This window comes from Coptis chinensis, chromosome 5 (genome assembly GCF_015680905.1).
Source record: "Coptis chinensis isolate HL-2020 chromosome 5, ASM1568090v1, whole genome shotgun sequence".
NCBI classification, from domain to species: Eukaryota; Viridiplantae; Streptophyta; class Magnoliopsida; order Ranunculales; family Ranunculaceae; genus Coptis; species Coptis chinensis.
The window spans coordinates 94,460,208-94,478,533 of record NC_141460.1 but is presented as its reverse complement, the minus strand read 5'-3'; the positions used below and the strand labels follow the sequence as shown (position 1 = coordinate 94,478,533).

Here is an 18,326-nt window from a genome sequence, read left to right as displayed (position 1 = left end):
AATCAATAAGAAGGGCCTCACTAAAACCCCACAGCTCAATAGAGCTCCCACAATACCCTAGAAATGAATCTCTCAAAGTTCTATATCAAAACCCTAATCTATTACCTTTATATAGGTGTACATAGACAAAGGGGAGAAAAAAATGGGCTTGGGCCGCAATTCTGGAGCATGAGCCTTGGCCCTCTTCATCGAGCATGGTAGCGAGAAAGTGCGCTGTGGATGAGCCGATCAGCGCCCTCTTCATCAGGTTCAGGAGTCGAGAGTGGCAAACGGACACCGGAGCAAAGCTCGACGGTTCCAACAACCCAACAATCTCCCACTTGGAACCTTCGAGATTCTTCATGCACATCACATCTCAATTGTAACAACTCAATCCAAATCCAATATACTAAAGAAAAACACTTTGGCCGTCCATCATGGTCTTCAAGCAAGAAGACCCACCGGTTGAACACAACTTCAACTTCTCGATGAGGGCACGGTCTTGGTCAACATATCCGGCCGGATTCTCACTCCCTCGATCTTCTCAAGTGCGAAAACCTCATCCTCCAACAGATCGGATAAAATGATATCGGAGACCAATGTGCTTGGTCCTAGAATGAAAGGCGGAATTCTTGGCAAGATGTATAGCACTCGACCGTCACCGTGTAACACACTTCTCTCTGCTTCATCCCAAGCTCTTCCATCAATCCCCTCAGAACGGATCATCTCTTTGCTTGCCTCAGTAACGAATCACATACATACTGCTTCTATGGTAGACAAAGCAACAATCTTCAGAATCGAAAATCCAACTCATCGCGGTAGCACCCATCGTAAAGACATAACCAAAGTAGTGCTTCTTCCGCGATCTACTTCTCCCAAAAATCGGCATCCACATACCCCTTGCGGGTTCACAACACCCTTCCATAACATAGGCATTTCTCTCAGTAGTACCTCCTCGGATATCTCAATATCCACTTCACGGCTTCCCAATGTTGCTTGCCGGATTAGACATAAATCTACCGGCTCCCAATCGCTTGGGCTATATCCGACGTGTGCAAACCATGACATACATAAGACTTCCAATGGCGAGGCGCGATGGTACCTTAGCCATGAAGTTTCTTTCCTCAACAGCCTTGGGAGAGTGTTCCTTGGATAACTTGAAGTGGATCGCCAAGGTGTGCAAACCGGTTTCGCGACTACCCATGCCAAACCTCTTCAATACCTTCTCAATATACTTTCGGAGGCAACTCTCGAATACCTTTACGCCTATCTCTTCCGATCCTCATCCCTAGAATCGTTTTCACGCACCCAAGTCCTTCATAGAGAACTCACTTGCTAACTTCTTTCAATCTCCCACTTCGACATATCGAACTCGCTACTAACATATCATCAACATATAGCAACAGATGACGTAGGCTGGAGTCGAACTTCTTGAAGTAGCAACAATGGTCGTTGCACTTATAGTAGCCATTTCCTTGCATGAAGTTATCAAACTTCCCGCACTAACGCCTTTAGGGGCTTGTTTCAAACCATACAAGCTCTTTCCTCGGAGCCCCGCATACCATATTCTCTTTACCTTTCTTGATGAAACCCTCCTGGTTCTTTGATATAAATTTCCTTAACTAGGTTACCATGGAGGAAGGCGGTTTTAACATCCAACCGCCAAGATACAAATCTTCCACAGAACAATACTCAACACCGACCGAATAGTATTCGGTTTCACCACCGGGAGAATATCTCTCGTGGAAGTCAACCGCTTCTTTCTGCTGAAAACCCTTGACTACTAGCCTTGCTTTGTATCTCCGAACCATCATGTTCCTCTTTGACTCTAAACACCCATTTGTTCTCAGAGCCTTCTTGCCCGTGGGTAGTTTGGCTAACTCCCACGCGCCACAAGAGATGAGGGACTTCATCTCATCTTGCATAGCAAGCTCCCACTTGCTTGCATCACTCACCTCCAATGCTTCATCATAGCATTGAGGCTCGCCACCATCGATGAAGTAGCAAGTAATTCCACATAGGTGGAGGGCGGATATCTTGAACTTCGGTACATGTGGCCCGGATGTCTTCCTTGGAGCCGCGAGGTGGAGATGGACTTCGGTGGTGTAGTATCCTCATTATTCTCCGAGTCACTACTATCATCATCATCCTCCGACCGGGGCTCCCACTATACCACGACTTACATCGAAGTCTTCCAACTCAACATATTCTCGTCGCCGCCTCATCACCCGATTCCTTGGTTTGTGCTTCATCTCTCCCTCCCTATACATCACCTTCTCATTAAACACAACATCTCTACTACGAATGATTTTCCGATTTTGATCATCCCGTCAGCGATACCCAAAATCATCACCGCCATAGCCAATGAAGGTGCACTTTAGTGACTTAGCATCAAGCTTGCTTCTAGCTTGGTCACTTATGTGGACATAGGACACACAACCAAACACCTTCAAATGGGAAAGGTTCACATCCTTCCCGCCCACACTTCCTCCCGGAATCTTAAAATCCAAAGGCACCGATGGTCCTCTATCGATCGTAAGCTGCCAGTGCTAACACTTTCTGCCCGTGAACTGCTTGGGCAAGCCCTCTTTAGCTAGTGTCGCGATACACCTAGCTCTCTCTCGCCGTTGTTCTATTCATCCGCTCTGCAACCCCATTCTGGCGAGGTGTCCCCCCTCGCAAAGTCTTTTCCATCTTGATGCCATTGTCGACAAGATTTTAAAACCTGAATCCTCATACTTTCCACCGTTGTCGGATCTCAGCCTTCTTTACTTTCAAGCTTGTCTCATTCTCAACCATGGCCTTCCAAGTCTTGAACACTTCAAATACTTCGACTTGTGTCTCAAGAAATAGACCCACACCTTCCTAGTATGGTCATCAATGAAAGTCACAAAATATGACTTTCCGCCAAGTGAAGAGACATTAGTTGGCCCCGGACATCTCAGATGTATCAACTCAAGCCTTCTAGCTTTGAGTCCGACCCATTCTCTCAAAACTCACCCGCTTCGCTTCCAATACACAGCTTCTCCGAAGTCAATTTCAATCGACCAGAAACTTTGGGAGTTTACCGTAAGAGTGAAGGATTTTCATTCCTTTCACTCATGTGACCAAGTTCGCGGTGCCAAACATTCGATCCTCTTTGCCATGTGCCATGGCAATCGACTCACAACCATGTGCGTCATGTAGAGAGTACCATCTTTCTTACCATTTGCAACAATCAATGAACCCCCGAGACCTTCCAAGTATCACCAAGAAAGATCGTAACAAATCCTTCACTTGCCAATTGCCCCACTGAAATCAAATTCTTCCTCAAATTCGGAACGTGTCTGACGTCCCTCAATAACCATGACGAGCCATTCATCTTGACATGCATGTCACCCTTGCCGACAATGTCACAAGGTTGGTCATCACCGAAAGACCGTTCCAAGGTCACCTTTCGTGTAGTTCTCAAGGAACTCTCGATGTGAGGTAGCATGGAATGATGCGCGAATCAAGTACCCAAGACTCCTTCAGGCTCCAACGAACATATCAAAGCATCTACCATCTCAACAACATTAGCTTCTTGATTCTTTTTCTTGTTCTTATTAATGTTGTTGTTGTTTCTTGGTGCCGCAATTGGGGCTATAGTGCCGGCCTACCACAATTATAGCACACCACTTCACTTATGTCTCGAGGTTTGTGTTCAACGCTTTGCAATTGGGAGGCTTGAGATTTCGATCTCCCCCTCCACTTTTTCTTACTACGACTCCTGTTTGACTTTCTTCCCCTACTTTCAGTGCTCAATGCCGACCACTCGGTTGATCCCGAAGATGACGGACAATCCTCGCCTCCGGATTTCCTCGCTTAGTACCATACTAACAACGTGCTCAAACTTCAACTTGGTCATTCCCCACTAGAGCCACTAATAGCCGCCATAGTCGCCTTCCAACTTGGAGGTAATTGTCCAAGTATCGCCAAAGTTAGCACCTCATCACTAAATGTAATCTCAACCGACTCCAATTGGTCCTTAGTTTGGTTGAATTCATTTAGGTGATCCTCAAGGAGGTCCCTCCAACATTTTCATACTAAATAGCTTGGTGATCAAATAGACTTTGTTCGCGGCGAGGGTTGTTCATACATCGTAGTAAAGTGCCTCCATGAGAGACTTCGCCGTCTTCTCAGTCTTAATATTGAAGGCTACCGACTTCGAAAGACTCAATCGGATTGTGGCCAAGGCCTTTCTATCTTGCAAATCCCATTTATCTTGCGGAATCTCCTCAGGCTTCTCACTTATCAACGTTTCCATCAAATCCTTTTGATAGAGAACATCCTCAATTTGCATCTTCCAATAGCCGAAGTTTGTGCCATCAAACTTCTCTATCTTGTAGCTTTCTTTGTCGGTCATCATGACTTTACTGAATCAAAAAACCACGGTGGAGAACCTCTCAGAGGAATTTCCTCAAACACCCTCATAGCTCGACACGCCCCGATGCTCGATACCACTTTGTTGAGATTTCACTAGAAGGTCACACCTCAATCTAGCTACTTTCTATCCCAAATGATTTCAACTTGAGATTACACCAAGGAAATCACCCACCCAAGTCTTTTTGGTAGTTATCACAACAACCTCAACAAAGCAAAACCACTCATCAGATCATCACAATTCATAAGAACAATAATAATGGAAGTAAATATGCAAAGAGACACAAAGATTTAGGTGGTTCGGTAAAAGTTACCTACATCCACACACAAGAGCCGAGTTTCCTTTATAACAAAGATTGGAGAGTTTACAAGAGATCAAGAATCAATAAGAAGAGGCCTCACTCAAACCCTAGCTCAATAGAGCTCCCACAATACCCTAGAAATGAATCTCTCAAAGTTCTACCTCAAAACCCTAATCTATTACCTTTATATAGGTGTACATAGACAAAGGGGAGAAAAAATGGGCTTGGGCCGCAATTCTGGAGCATGAGCGCGAGCGCGCCTATAGGTGAGCGCGAGCGCCCTCTTCATCAGAGCATGAGCGCGAGTGCGCCTGTGGATGAGCGCGATCGCGCCCTCTTCATCAGGTTCAGGAGTCGAGAGTGGCAAACGGACACCGGAGCAAAGCTCGACGGTTCCAACAACCCAACAACAATTGCCATTTTAACTGTTAAAATCTCACTAGTCACACTTTGAAATTTTCGAGGCCGATCTTTCCATCAAGTCCTTCAGAGAAGAAAAATTGAACATACTCTTTCATAGAGAAATCTCTGTATAGAGGGCCACTTTCGTCTGAAATCAATTCCTTGAATGGTCCACGAGGTTTTGTATCAAAATGATATTTAAAAAAGCATGAAGCTGATATTCTTGGTCCGAGACGGTTGGCTAGTACCCTATGCTCTATGCTTTTAAGCTTGTCATTGGAGGCAATCTGCATGAAAATGAAACCATTAGAGTTAGAGATAGTACAATCTTAAAATTTTAAACCCAAAAAACAACCTTAAAGTCTACTACAGGGATCAGATATAGTACCAATTAATGCCACACTAAATATACCTGGAGAAGATCACCGATGTTCACCACCAGAGATCCTGGAAGAGGATGCACATCAACCCAATGATCTTTATGACGAACTTGGAGGCCGTCAATGTCATTTTGGAGAAGAATAGCGAAAAAAGCAGGATCTGTATGCTTTGCATTTCCTAATACTAGTTCTGGCTCCGGACATGCTGGGTAGTAATGAGAGACTAAGGTGCATGCTTCACCACAATTCATATTCTTCAGATGATCTGCTTTGAGCCCAAGACTCTCTGAAAATAACTGAAACAATGTATCTCCTAAGATAGCAAGTTGCTTTCCGAATTCGATGATTATGTCTCTACAAATTTAAAATGTATGCAACCGTCAACGTAACATATAAGACAATGACCAAAGCTTAATAGGATATACTGATATAACCTGTGTACAATAGAAAATGTCTCCGAAGCTAGTAAATCTCAATACCTGCAAACGGCTGGCAATTCGTCGTGATCTTTAGAAAGGTCAGAAAGATCTGCCGGCGAGGTCTCATAGAGCAAACTGTCTCTCCACTGAGCAGCTTTAGATTTAAATAGATCAAAATTACTATTATAATACAATTTTCTGTTTGTATCACGAGTGTAGTAACGTTTTTTGACCTCGACATCTTGGTCATAAAATCTAATCACCCCTTTAATCATCTCATCCAACACACTTGAAGGCACTCCATGATTCACAACTATAAAGATCCCCCATGTCTCTGATGCTTGTTTTATTTCATCGACAACTTCTGATGTTCACCTCGAAGGTCTATGACTGGAACTTGGAACTGGGGTACATTGTGATCTGATTTGTAATTAACTTCATTTGGTGGCCTGATGAACATTTTTGGCACTTTCAGTATGCCAGAGTCAATTAGCCCTTTAACACCAGCTTTTGTATCATCAAAGGCTTTGAGTTCTTCAACTCTGTTGTATTCTAACTCGTTTCTTGTAGAACTCATGGCCTCTATTTTCCTTTTTTCTTGTTTATGTGTAGAGATTGGAATATTGACTACCAATCAATTGAGATTAGAGAGCAATGCTATATATGAACCAAGAAGTTTGTAGCGAAAAAAATAATAATATATGAACCAACAACTTACTATAGGCTAAGAGTTGCATTATGCATATCGTTTAATATACTTGCTCAATTCAATGGAGCACATGATGCTGAATTATTGAAATCCCTAGCTAACATAAAATGAATGAGATATTTTTTTTATAGTTTGTGGCTTGAATTAATTTTATGCCTGCTAATACGTTTTTAAAGGCAAAGACTTGCTTAATATATATTTAATAACTTTGTCTATGTCAGTGGAACACAAGATGCTGAGTTATTTTAAGGGGAGAAAAAGTCTGATGAACATTTTTGGTGCTTTTAATATACCAAAGTCAACTAGTAGAAGACTCGAAGCTAGGGGGATCAGCTCTGTTGTGATATGACTCAGTTGTTATACCAACAAAATAAATAAATAAAAACTCGTACGTGGATACATTCATGCGACGTCATTGTACTTTAGTAATGGTGTGATTTTGATCAAACAGATAGATTGATCAAAAGTTTTTACGCACGTGGATACACGCTGTGATTCATGTGGTCATCCATTAATATAATTTGACTCTTCTCGCGGGTTGATCTCAAATATATGTGCAATTGCATTGTGATTTGTGAGGACCAGTTTATACTTAGGTCCCTATACTTGTTAGCTCACAAGTTAAAGATGACTCACAATATATGTACAATTTCATTGTGAGGAATTCACAGTTCATTTCTTGAGATGTTCATTCAGTAATCACGGATATCAAATAGCTACTAGCAGCAAACATAAGTTTTAAACTTAACTGGAGCTATAGAGTAATTTTGTGGCTGATAAGTTTGCAAAAATTGGTTCAGATGGATGATAATTGGTGGACAAATCCTATTCCTATTTGGGAGAGATTACCTAAAGCTTTGTCTCAACTGTCGTTGGGATATATATCGTTATGGTGTAATACAACACCTATCACTGTGTCTACTTTACTGCTTAATCTCAAATATATTGCTCTACATATATAAATGCAAAAATTCAAAATTACGCTGTTAATCAAACAATACAAACTAAATGTCTAAATCTCACTAGATCTGAGGTAGGATTATGTATCGGCCTAATTCGTGACCATCAAGATGACATGTCTTCGGGACCGAGACAGCGTAAGGTAGAAGAAAGAGGGAGCACGCGGATCCAAATCCCCCGAATCATGTAAGGGGCACGGAATCCGAGGGGCATAGGGACCAGGTGTGGTTTTCAATGACCCAAAGGGAGGCGTAGATAGTGAAGGGCATAACGGAGAACGATAACAAAGCCGATATATATCAAGAGATAGTTGGACAATTAGTGGTCGTGGAACTAGAAAGAAGATCGTGGGATAAAGGAGCGGTTAGCGGTTAGAGAGAGGGGTGGTTAGAAGATATATAAAAGAGGAAAGAACCAGAGGAGAGAGAGAGAGAGAGGGAGAATCCAAGAGTGGAGAGAGAGAGAATTACGGCACAACTTGATCCTCCCTGAAGGGGGTACGTAGGCAGCCCTAAATGGGTTCAGTTGAAAGGTTCAAAAGAGGGAGTCTCATCTTTGAGAAGAGACAGAGGAGAGTGGAGGTGTGAAGTTAAAGGGTACTAACTGGGTTCACACAAATGGCGCCGTCTGTGGGGACCGATGAGTAGAAAGAGGTGGGTGAAAAAAAAAAATGTGGCCGCCAACGCTATTTGAAAAACCAGAGAAAGGGCTATGAGGAGGTGGATTCACCTAAAGGTATCGACTTTGAAGGGAAACAAGATTGGAGATGTGAAGATAATCATTTTGGGTTGGGTTCTAAGCAGTTTAGAGGGAATAATAGTGAATTGGATTGCGAAAATGGTATGGAAGAGGAGGTGTGTACTACTGAAGCAAATGTTTCATCAATTTTTACTATCCAGCAGTGGGTTTTCTACTGTCAAATGATAAAAAGAAATGATTTTTTGATCGTTAGGAGTGATGGGTATTAGTTTATTTCATTTGTAATGGAGTTTTGAGATCACGCACCATAGGCAGTTATTTAACCAATACGCCCTTCCTAGTTGATCAGCAATTGGTAAAAGATGCATTTGTAAGATGGGTGATCAACGCAAAATACGGAACTGTGATGGACCAAAAAAGTGTCTCAATCTCATGGATGCGGTATGTGATTGCATCTTGAGTGCTCTTCCTTGCTTTATAGATGGAATTACTTGCAGTGTGGGCAGTGGTAGCCAGGTCCGCTTCGGGATGGATGGATTATTGGAAGGGCGACACCTCATTGTATGAAAGATTACCACTGGGTTTTCAGGCTTCTACTCCAAGAAACTGCCTTGTATCTGAGATTGGCGCTAGAAGAAGGGGAGAGAATCAAATGGAATCTTCATCTTAGAAGACCAAGTAATGACTGGGAGTTGCGTTGAACCGGTTGATATTGCTGTGAAAGCGTGTCTCTTAACAAAGAAAATGATTTTCGCTCCAAATGATTGCATTACTAGGAAAAAATCCAATGTGCAGAGAAGATGATTAAAGCCACTTTTGTTGAACTCTACCGAGGCTTTGGTCTACTAAAAACTTACAGCTCACTGAATATGGTGACTTTCACAAAGATACTTAAAAAGTTTGACAAGCCTGCAAAACAGCAAGCTTCAGGAAGTTATTTGAAGGTTGTGAAGAGGTTTCATTTCATTAGTTCCGACAAGGTGGTAAAGCTGGGGGATGAAGTGGAGTCCATTTTCACAAAGCACTTTGCCAACAATGACAGGAAAAAGGCGATGAAGTACCTAAGGCCACAACCACACAAGGCTTCTCACATGATCACTTTCCTTGTTGATCTGTTCACAGGTTGTGTTCTAACACTTTTCAGCGTATACGCAATGTTAGCACATGTTTCTGGTATGTTCTCAGCCTCATTTGAAGTTGGATATATGGAGACTGTTTACCCTGTTTTCAGCATGTTTGCTTTGCTTGGCTTGCACTTGTTCCTATATGGATGCAACCTCTTCACGTGGAAGAGCACCAGGATCAACTACAATTTCATATTTGAATTCTCTGTACAGGGATGTTTTCTTAATATGCACCTCCTTCACAACAGCAGCTGTAGGAGCCATGGTCATTCACCTTATCTTGAGATCTAGTCATATTGTGCCGCATCATGTTGATGCCAGTCCAGGGATTCTCCTTGTGGTCTCTATAGGATTGCTCATTTGCCCATTCAATATCTTTTATCGGTCGACTCACTATTGTTTCCTTCAGGTTATCCGTAACATCGCAGTTCTCGCATTTTACCACTCCTAGCGGTGCTCTTGCGTACTAGTATGCTTATCAGTGATGGTATTTTGGCCCCATCAATCTCTGTCCTTTCTACAGCTGATATTATATGGAACAAATAGTCGTCAACTCGATTGCCGCGATAGTGTTGATGGTGTCTACCCAACTTTTAGAAATAAGTTTTACTACAGCAAGAAGTGATTGCTGAGTTATGCATTGTTTCGAGGCAGAGGAACAAGGAGATCCAGAGTTTAAGACTGAGATCGACAGATTAGAGCATCCGAATACGAATGGTAAGATAAATGGTAATATAATTACAGAAGAGAGGCATAGACATACCGCGGCAGGTAACTTCTTATTTTGCTGTCATGAACATAATAGACGGATGAGTGGTGACTCAGTCGTAGACCAGTGTTGCACTGGGGGCAGACAAGTCTTGTCCCTATCTTTGATAGAGATATATGTGGGGATAAAGTTGGGTTATCCCCGGAACCTCGTGATATTCCGCAGACCTGGTAGCGCTAAGTTTTCTAGGTGTTCGCGGACCGGATGGGTAATATGGCCGTACACCTCAGGACAAGATGGATTATACATAGGATCGAGCATATGATCGTTGTTATTTCTTGTATACATACACTTCTGCTGAATATTTTCATTAAAACTCACGTGTTCTATGTGCAAAACTCAAATATGAAAGTTTCAGGTTGCAGAGAAAGAGAAAGAATTGCACTACCGTGGAACCGAGCGGAGTTTGAGCTGGTATTAGGAGATGGATCCATCTCACCTCATTTACTACCTTATTTGCTTACACTATATTATCATCAAAGAGTTTACTATCTGCATTAAATATATATTGCATGTTATAACATTGAGTAAGACCAGAGTCGAGCCCCGTACTAGCTATACGGGGAACCTCGGAGTTTTTGTTTAGTTTTTCAATTAAAAGGGAGGAAGCTTGTTTTTAGATATTGCTAAATGAGCTGAGGAATGATAGTTTGTGTTAAATGTTGTATCAATGAAATAGAGAGCATACTTCTTCAAATTGTTTAATGAGTATTGGACTATGAACGAAAAATAACGTGGGGGCAAACTGAGCTGCCCTCATCAGGCTTCACAGCTGACCAAAGACAGCTAGGGGGAATGAGCCCTTCGTGGACTAGATGTCCGAGTCAAACTTAGGGGCAAATTGAAATGCCTAAGCCGGAGCGGGGGATGAGCCGCCTTCGTGGACCGCAGATGGCCGAAGTCAAACTTAGGGGCAAATTGAGCTGCCTCTAAGCCAGAGAGCGGGGGGGATGAGCCCTTCGTGGACCGCAGATGTCCGAGTCAAACTTAGGGGCAAATTGAGCTGCCTCTAAGCCGAGAGCCGGGGATGAGCCGCCGTGGACCGCAGATGTCCGAATCAAGCTTGGGGCAAAATGAGCCTATATAAGCGAGAGCGGGGATGAGCCCCCGTGGACTAGATGTCCGAATCAAACTTAGGGGCAAATTGAAACCTTCTAAGCCGAGAGCGGGGGATGAGCCCTTCGTGGACCGCAGATGTCCGAATCAAACTTAGGGGCAAATTGAGCTGCCTCTAAGCCAGAGAGCGGGGGGGATGAGCCCTTCGTGGACCGCAGATGTCCGAATCAAGCTTGGGGCAAAATGAGCTGCCTATAAGCCAGAGAGCGGGGGGGATGAGCCCTTCGCGGACTAGATGTCCGAATCAAACTTGGGGGCAACCCTAACAAGCTTCACAGCTGATCAAAGAAAGCGGGGGGGATGAGCCCTTCGCGACTAGATGTCCCAATCAAACTTGGGGCAACCCGCCTAACAAGCTTCACAAAACGATCAAAGACAAATGGGGGATGAGCCCTTCATGGATCAGATGTCCGAATCAACTTATGCAGTGAGTTCTTTGAAAGAGAGTTGATGGCGGGGATGAGACATATCACGGACATAGTAGTGAGCTATGTGAAGGAGAGTTGATGGCTGAGATGAGACACATCACAAAGATAGTAGTGAGTTATGTGAAGGAGAGTTGATGGTTGGGTTGAGACACATCGCGGACATGCTAGTGAGTTCAATAAAGGAGAGCAGGGGCAAGTAACGGTAACGCGAGAGCAAACCGAGTCACTGTTGATGACACCGCCTAGTTCAAGGCCATGGAAAAACAAATCGGGGGCAAGCTATCTGAGTATATTCCTTGCTATATGAGTGGAGCAAGTGGGAGGAGCCATCCGTGGACCCTCTTGTCCAAAACAAGCGTTGGTTGAACACACCCTTAAACTAGTAGGGGCGAAAACTTTAAGAGATGAGCTGAGAAAATATCAATATGAGCCAGAATGACATAAATGGAGACATATTCAAACTATTAGATAATTCGAGATGGCACAGAGCTAGTGCTAGAGGATTACACAAAATTATGAGATCACGTCATGATACTGCGAAGGTTTGGAATTCAAGTACGTATACATGGGACGTCAAGGTCTTCTCGGGTCCACCGTCTTCGTCGACGGACCCGGAGGGGCATCTATGTATCGCCTAATTCGCGGACCATCAAGATGACATGTCTTCGGAACCGAGACAGCGTAAGGTAGAAGAAAGAGGGAGCACGTGATCCAGTCCCCGAATCATGTAAGGGGCACGGAATCTGGAGGGGCATAGGGACCAGTGTGGTTTCAATGACCCAAAGGGAGGCAGAATAGTGAAGGGGCATACGGGAGTACGATAACAAAGCCGCGATATATCAAGAGATAGTTGGACAATTAGTGGTCGTGGAACTAGAAAGAAGATCGTGGGATAAAGGAGCGGTTAGCGGTTAGAGAGAGGGGGTGGTTAGAAGATATATAAAAGAGGAAAGAACCAGAGGAGAGAGAGAGAGAGAGGGAGAATCCAAGAGTGGAGAGAGAGAGAACTACGGCACAACTTGATCCTCCCTGAAGGGGGTACGTAGGCAGCCCTAAATGGGTTCAGTTGAAAGGTTCAAAAGAGGGGAGTCTCATCTTTGAGAAGAGACAGAGGAGAGTGGAGGTGTGAAGTTAAAGGGTACTAACTGGGTTCACACAGATTACTTGCCCTTCTTTTTGGCAAGAATTCTTTCTACTTGTGTTTGTCCTAAAATGATTATTTTCAAATTAGAATTATTACTTATTAAAAATTTGAAATATTTGATATTTTCTATTTAGAATTTAATTAGATTTAGAATATAAGATAAATATATATCATTATGATAAAGCTTTAGGTGTTGTATAAGATAAAGCTTCCTATTCGGGAGGGATTACCTAAAGCTTTGTCTCAACTGTCGCTTCGTTATGGTGTAATACAACACCTACCACTGTGTCTACTTTACGCTTAATGATATAACTGCTGTATATACATTTAGAAATATAAGATAAATAAATTGCAGTTACAAAAACAATCTCAAATATATTACTCTATAGATATAAATGCAAAAATTCAAAATTACGCTATTAATCAAACAATACAAACTAAATGTCTAAATCTCACCAGAAAAGAGTTACATTAATTATATAATTTTGTAAGAAATTTGAGGTAGGATTACTAGCCCTTCTTTTTTGGCAAGAATTCCTTCTACTTGTGTTTGTGCTAAAATGATTATTTTCAAATTAGAATTATTATTTATTAGGAATTGAAATATTTGATATTTTCTATTTAGAGTTTAATTAGATTTAGAAGTATATGTTAGATTTAGAAGTTCAGGTATCTTAGTTATCAAGTACATATGGTTTATCTATATAAGGAGATCACTAGCTTTCGAACCCGTCCTATGAACGGGTGCCATTATATTAAATTATTGTAAAAATATTAGCAAACTATACATAGCTACTTAGATATGAAAATTATATTAATCACCATTCAAATTTATTGCACCACTATCTATAAAAAGAAAGCATCAAACCTTGATAAAACTCATTGACTTCTTTTTGTTGTTAGATTTAATAATAGAAGTTTGATTGAAGTTTTGTGAGAATTCTCAATGTGACGAAGATAATATTGAAGCTACTTGAATAACATGACATTCTTAATCATAATAACAAAATTATGATAAACACTACTTAAAATGCAAAACTATATTTGTCGAGACATTTATTCCCCCTACATATAATACAAACATGTTTTAAGGTTATTAGTTTAATGTATTTGCATCAAGTTTATGATTTTCCATTAATTATTCTTTGAGGTTAGTTCAATGTAGTACATTGCATTCAGTTTTCAATTTCTCATTAATTATTCTTTCAGGTTAGTTCAATGCAGTTACATCAAGTTTCCAATTTTCCATTAATTATTATTTGAGATTAGTTCAGTGCAATTGCATCCACTTTATAATTTCCCGTTAGTTATTCATTAAGGTTAATTCAGTACAGTTGCATCCAGTTTTTGATGTTTCATTAATTAGTATTTGAGATTATGCATTTGTATCCAGGTTCCAATCTCCCGTTAATTACTCTTTGAGATTAGTTCAATACATCTGCATCCAGTTTCTGATTTTCCGTTATTTATATTTTGAGGTTAGTTGAATGCAGTTGTATCCAATTTCCAATTCCCGTTATTTAATTTTTGAGGTTAGTTCAATGCAGTTGCATCCAGCTTCCGATTTCTTATTAATTATTATTTGTGGTTAGTTCAATACATTTGCATCCAATTTTCAATTTCATGTTAATTGTTCTTTGAGATAAGTTCAATGCATTTGCATCCAGTTTATGATTTCCGATTAATTATTCTGTGAGATTAGTTTAATGCATTTGCATCAAGTTTCCGATTTATCGTTTATTATTTGATGAGATTGCATTTGTATCTAGTTCCCGATTTCCAGTTAATTATTGTTTGATGTTAGTTCAATAAATTTGCATCCAGTTTCTAATTTTCCGCTAATTATTTCTTGAGGTTAGTTCAATGCATTTGTATCCAATTTATTATTTATGCTTTGAGGTTAGTTCGATGCAATTACATCCAGTTTCTGATTTCCTGTTAACTATTCTTTGAGGTTATTTTAATGCATATTTGCATTTAGTTTCTGATTTCCTACCAATTATTCTATGAGGTTAGTTCAATGCAGTTATCTTCGATTTTTGATTTTCTCAAATTATTTTTTTGAGTTTAATTCAATGCATTTGCATCCAGTTTTGGTTTCCTATTAATTATTATTTGAGGTTTATTTAATATATTTGCATACCGTTTAAGATTTTCCATTAAATATTTTTCAAGGATTTGCATCCAATTTCTAATTTTCCGTTAGTTATTATCTGACGTTAGTTTAATGCAATTGTATCTAGTTTTCGATTTCTAGTTAATTACTTTTTGAGTTTAGTTTATTGCATTTGCATAAAATTTTCGATTTCCTGTTAATTACTCTTTTAGCTTAGTTATGTATTTGAATCTAGTTTTCGATTTCCTTTTAATTATCCAGTGTGGTGTGTAATACAAACTTATATTGATCCATTTGTAGTGTTCTTGCAAACATGACATAAAAAATAAATTATGTTTGATTTACTATATTGGATCATCAAAGATTATCCAGTTCCCGATTTCCCGTTAATTATTCTTTAAATTATGCATGACTTACTATGTGAAATCTGCAAAGATTATCTACGAACGGGTGTTGTTATATTAATTATTCTAAAAAATATTTGGAAATATGCAGAACTATTATATTGATCACTCATCCAAATTTCTTATAATGTGAAAACCTCACTTTCTATTAAAGAAAAACTCACATTTGATAAAACCTTTCAACTTCATTTGGTTGTTTAATAATAGAAGTTTGATTGAAGTTTTGTGAGATTGCCTAATAAGGCGAAGTTCATATATATTGCAGTTTTTTTTTTTTTTTTTTTTTTTTTTTTTTTTTTTTTTTTTTTTTTAATTTTTATCAAAAAATATAAGTCAGAAAAAAAGAAAATTTTAGTACAAGCCATTTTTTATTTCTTCTTCTAGAAAAAAAACGTAAAACTTTGATCGCCATGAAAGAATATACAAAACAATGTCAACTTTGATCCCCATGAAACATTTGTTGTTGTTAATAGTGGATATTACAATTGTTCCATCCAGAAATTGCTCGTACGTCCATAAGGCTGTCTTACGAAACACAAGTCCAAAAATCAATCATATCACCGATACGTACTAGCTAGTCATTAGTCAACGATATGCATATATTCAAAACCATGCACTTGGTGAATGAATGAGTCCGCTATTGTCTCTTATTTACTTGTCTTTTGCTCACTACTAACTTGCCCCAACATTAAACTACTTGCTTAAACCTCCCAATTTGGCGTAATCGAAGGCTTGGTCAGTTATGAAAGTGTAAAAACCGTTCTGAAGCATCAGGTGAACTATATAAAGGGGTCATTCAAGATATCTCCAACCACAATAAACTGCTACGTACTCGACCTTTATAGAGACAAGTCTTCCTAAAAATTTCTAGTCAAGTATACGTACTAAGAAAAATGGGCTCTGAATCTCCTCTTAGACTTCCCACAATAGATTTCTCTAATGTAGATTTGAAACCTGGAACTATTGTGTGGAACTCAGTGAAGCTGCAAGTTAAGGAAGCATTAGAAGAGTTTGGTTGCTTTGAGGCAGTGTATAACCAAGTCCCTGCCGAGCTTCACAAGGCACTATTTAGCTCATTAGAAGAGTTATTTGATCTACCTTTACAAACCAAGCTCCAAAACAGGTCTTCAAAGCCTTTCCACGGTTACGTCGGACAGTATCCAATGATCCCTCTCTATGAAAGCATGGGTATCGAGGACGCGCCAACCCTTGAAATAGCTGAAAACTTCACGAATATGATGTGGCCGGAAGGAAATGCTAACTTCTGGTATGATATACACTTCATACATATGTGCCTAATGTAGCACTTTCATCGTTTCATTGGCATGACGGCCCAATGAGTTTCTCAATCCCAGTCTGTATTAGCATAGTATTCTGGGCTTTGTAGGTATGGAGGTCCAAGAATATTTTAATTCATGTTTGTTCTTGTTTTGCAGCAAAACCGTGTACTCTTATTCAAAGCAAGTAGCAGAGTTGGATCAAGTGGTCAGGAGGATGGTGTTGGAGAGCTTGGGCGTCGAAAAGTACTATGACGAACACGTCGAGTCTACGACCTATCTTCTTCGTGTTATGAAGTACAAAGGACCTCAGACTAATGAGACCAAACTTGGTCTAAATTCTCATACTGATAAAAACATTGTAACAATATTGTCGCAAAAATCAAGTTCATGGACTAGAAGTCCAGACAAAGGATGGCGAATGGATAGATGTCAAAGTCTCTCCCAACTCTTTCGTTGTTGTGATTGGAGATTCTTTCTTGGTAGGCTACTTCCTCTCCTAAATTCTAGTCATATCTAATTCGTATCAAATTTGCATTAAGTAGCACTTCAAGTGAAATATGTTATGTATTAACTTTGATGTTTTATAGGCATGGACTAATGGTAGACTACATTCACCGCATCATCGAGTAATGATGACTGGAAATGAAGCAAGATACTCGACAGGGCTGTTTTCGTTTCCTAAGGCTGGCTACATAGTGAAGGCCCCAGAAGAGCTAGTAGATGAAGATCACCCATTGCTCTTTAAACCATTTGACCATGTTGAATTCTTTAGTTTTTATTACACAGAAGAGGGTCAAATGTGCAAATCAGCCTTGAAGACTTACTGTGGTGTTTGAGTCCAATGCAGATAATGGTGGCATGGGGACATCGTGTGTACTGTTTCTCAAGGTTTTTCGTTTTTTGTATACGTATTAGCTTCTTTATTGCGAAATCTACTATCTATATACTAAAGCAGAGACCTTTAAAGAAGGATTTTCTCTCTCCTATGTGGCACTCTAATATGAGAGTTAGCTTTTTTTTCTATCTTATGTGGCACTCTAATACGAAAGATAATATTTTCTAATAGTCCCACGCATACGGGAACTCTTTTGAGAGTTTGAGTGTATTTCTAATTCTTATATTTTGAGAGTTTAAGTGTATTTTCAATTCTTATATATTTGATCAAATAAAAAAAAATTACTAAAAAAAATAGGTGATTTGTAGAAATACGAATCAAACACTTTTAGTGTTCCAATTCTTATATATTTGATCAAATAAAAAAAAATGCTAAAAAATAGGTGATTTGTATAAATTAATTTCCTATTACAAATCATACAATTTTAGTATCTATGATAAAACACCAACTTATTTCGAATATATCCTTAACATGGCTTCAAAACATAGTTAAAAACAATTATACAAAATATATAATAGAAAATGAAAAAAAAATAATGGCAAAGCAATAATGATAAATATTTTAAAATATATATAATATTGAATGAAACTAACGACAAAAAACAATTAATGGGGAACGGAAAACTGGATACAAATGCATCGAACTAACCTCAAATAATATTTAACGGGAAATCGAAAACTGGATGCAAATGCAAGCATTAAACTAATCTTAAAAAGTAATTAATAGAAAATCAAAATATGGATACAACTGCATTAAACTAATCTCAAAGAATAATTAACAGAAAATCAAAACTTGGATA

General features: G+C 39.7%; 2 protein-coding genes across 2 annotated transcripts; one reads left to right on the top strand and one right to left on the bottom strand.

Annotated features, from left to right (window-relative positions):
• Positions 1-4,702: 4,702 nt before the first annotated feature.
• On the bottom strand, positions 4,703-6,727 carry LOC147500325 (1-aminocyclopropane-1-carboxylate oxidase homolog 1-like). The gene is made up of 3 exons (XM_086562001.1): positions 5,944-6,727; positions 5,497-5,818; positions 4,703-5,371 (listed from the first exon to the last, which is right to left on the bottom strand). Exons 1-3 carry the CDS (start codon positions 6,156-6,158, stop codon positions 5,126-5,128), a joined length of 783 nt encoding a protein of 260 aa, XP_086418127.1. The 5' UTR covers positions 6,159-6,727; the 3' UTR covers positions 4,703-5,125.
• A 9,372-nt stretch (positions 6,728-16,099) lies between these two features.
• Positions 16,100-17,563, top strand: LOC147500324 (putative 2-oxoglutarate-dependent dioxygenase AOP1). The gene is given in 4 exon segments (XM_086562000.1): positions 16,100-16,619; positions 16,789-17,008; positions 17,010-17,111; positions 17,220-17,563. Coding segments are annotated over 4 exon segments (945 nt in total). The 5' UTR covers positions 16,100-16,245; the 3' UTR covers positions 17,469-17,563.
• The last annotated feature ends 763 nt before the right edge of the window (positions 17,564-18,326 follow it).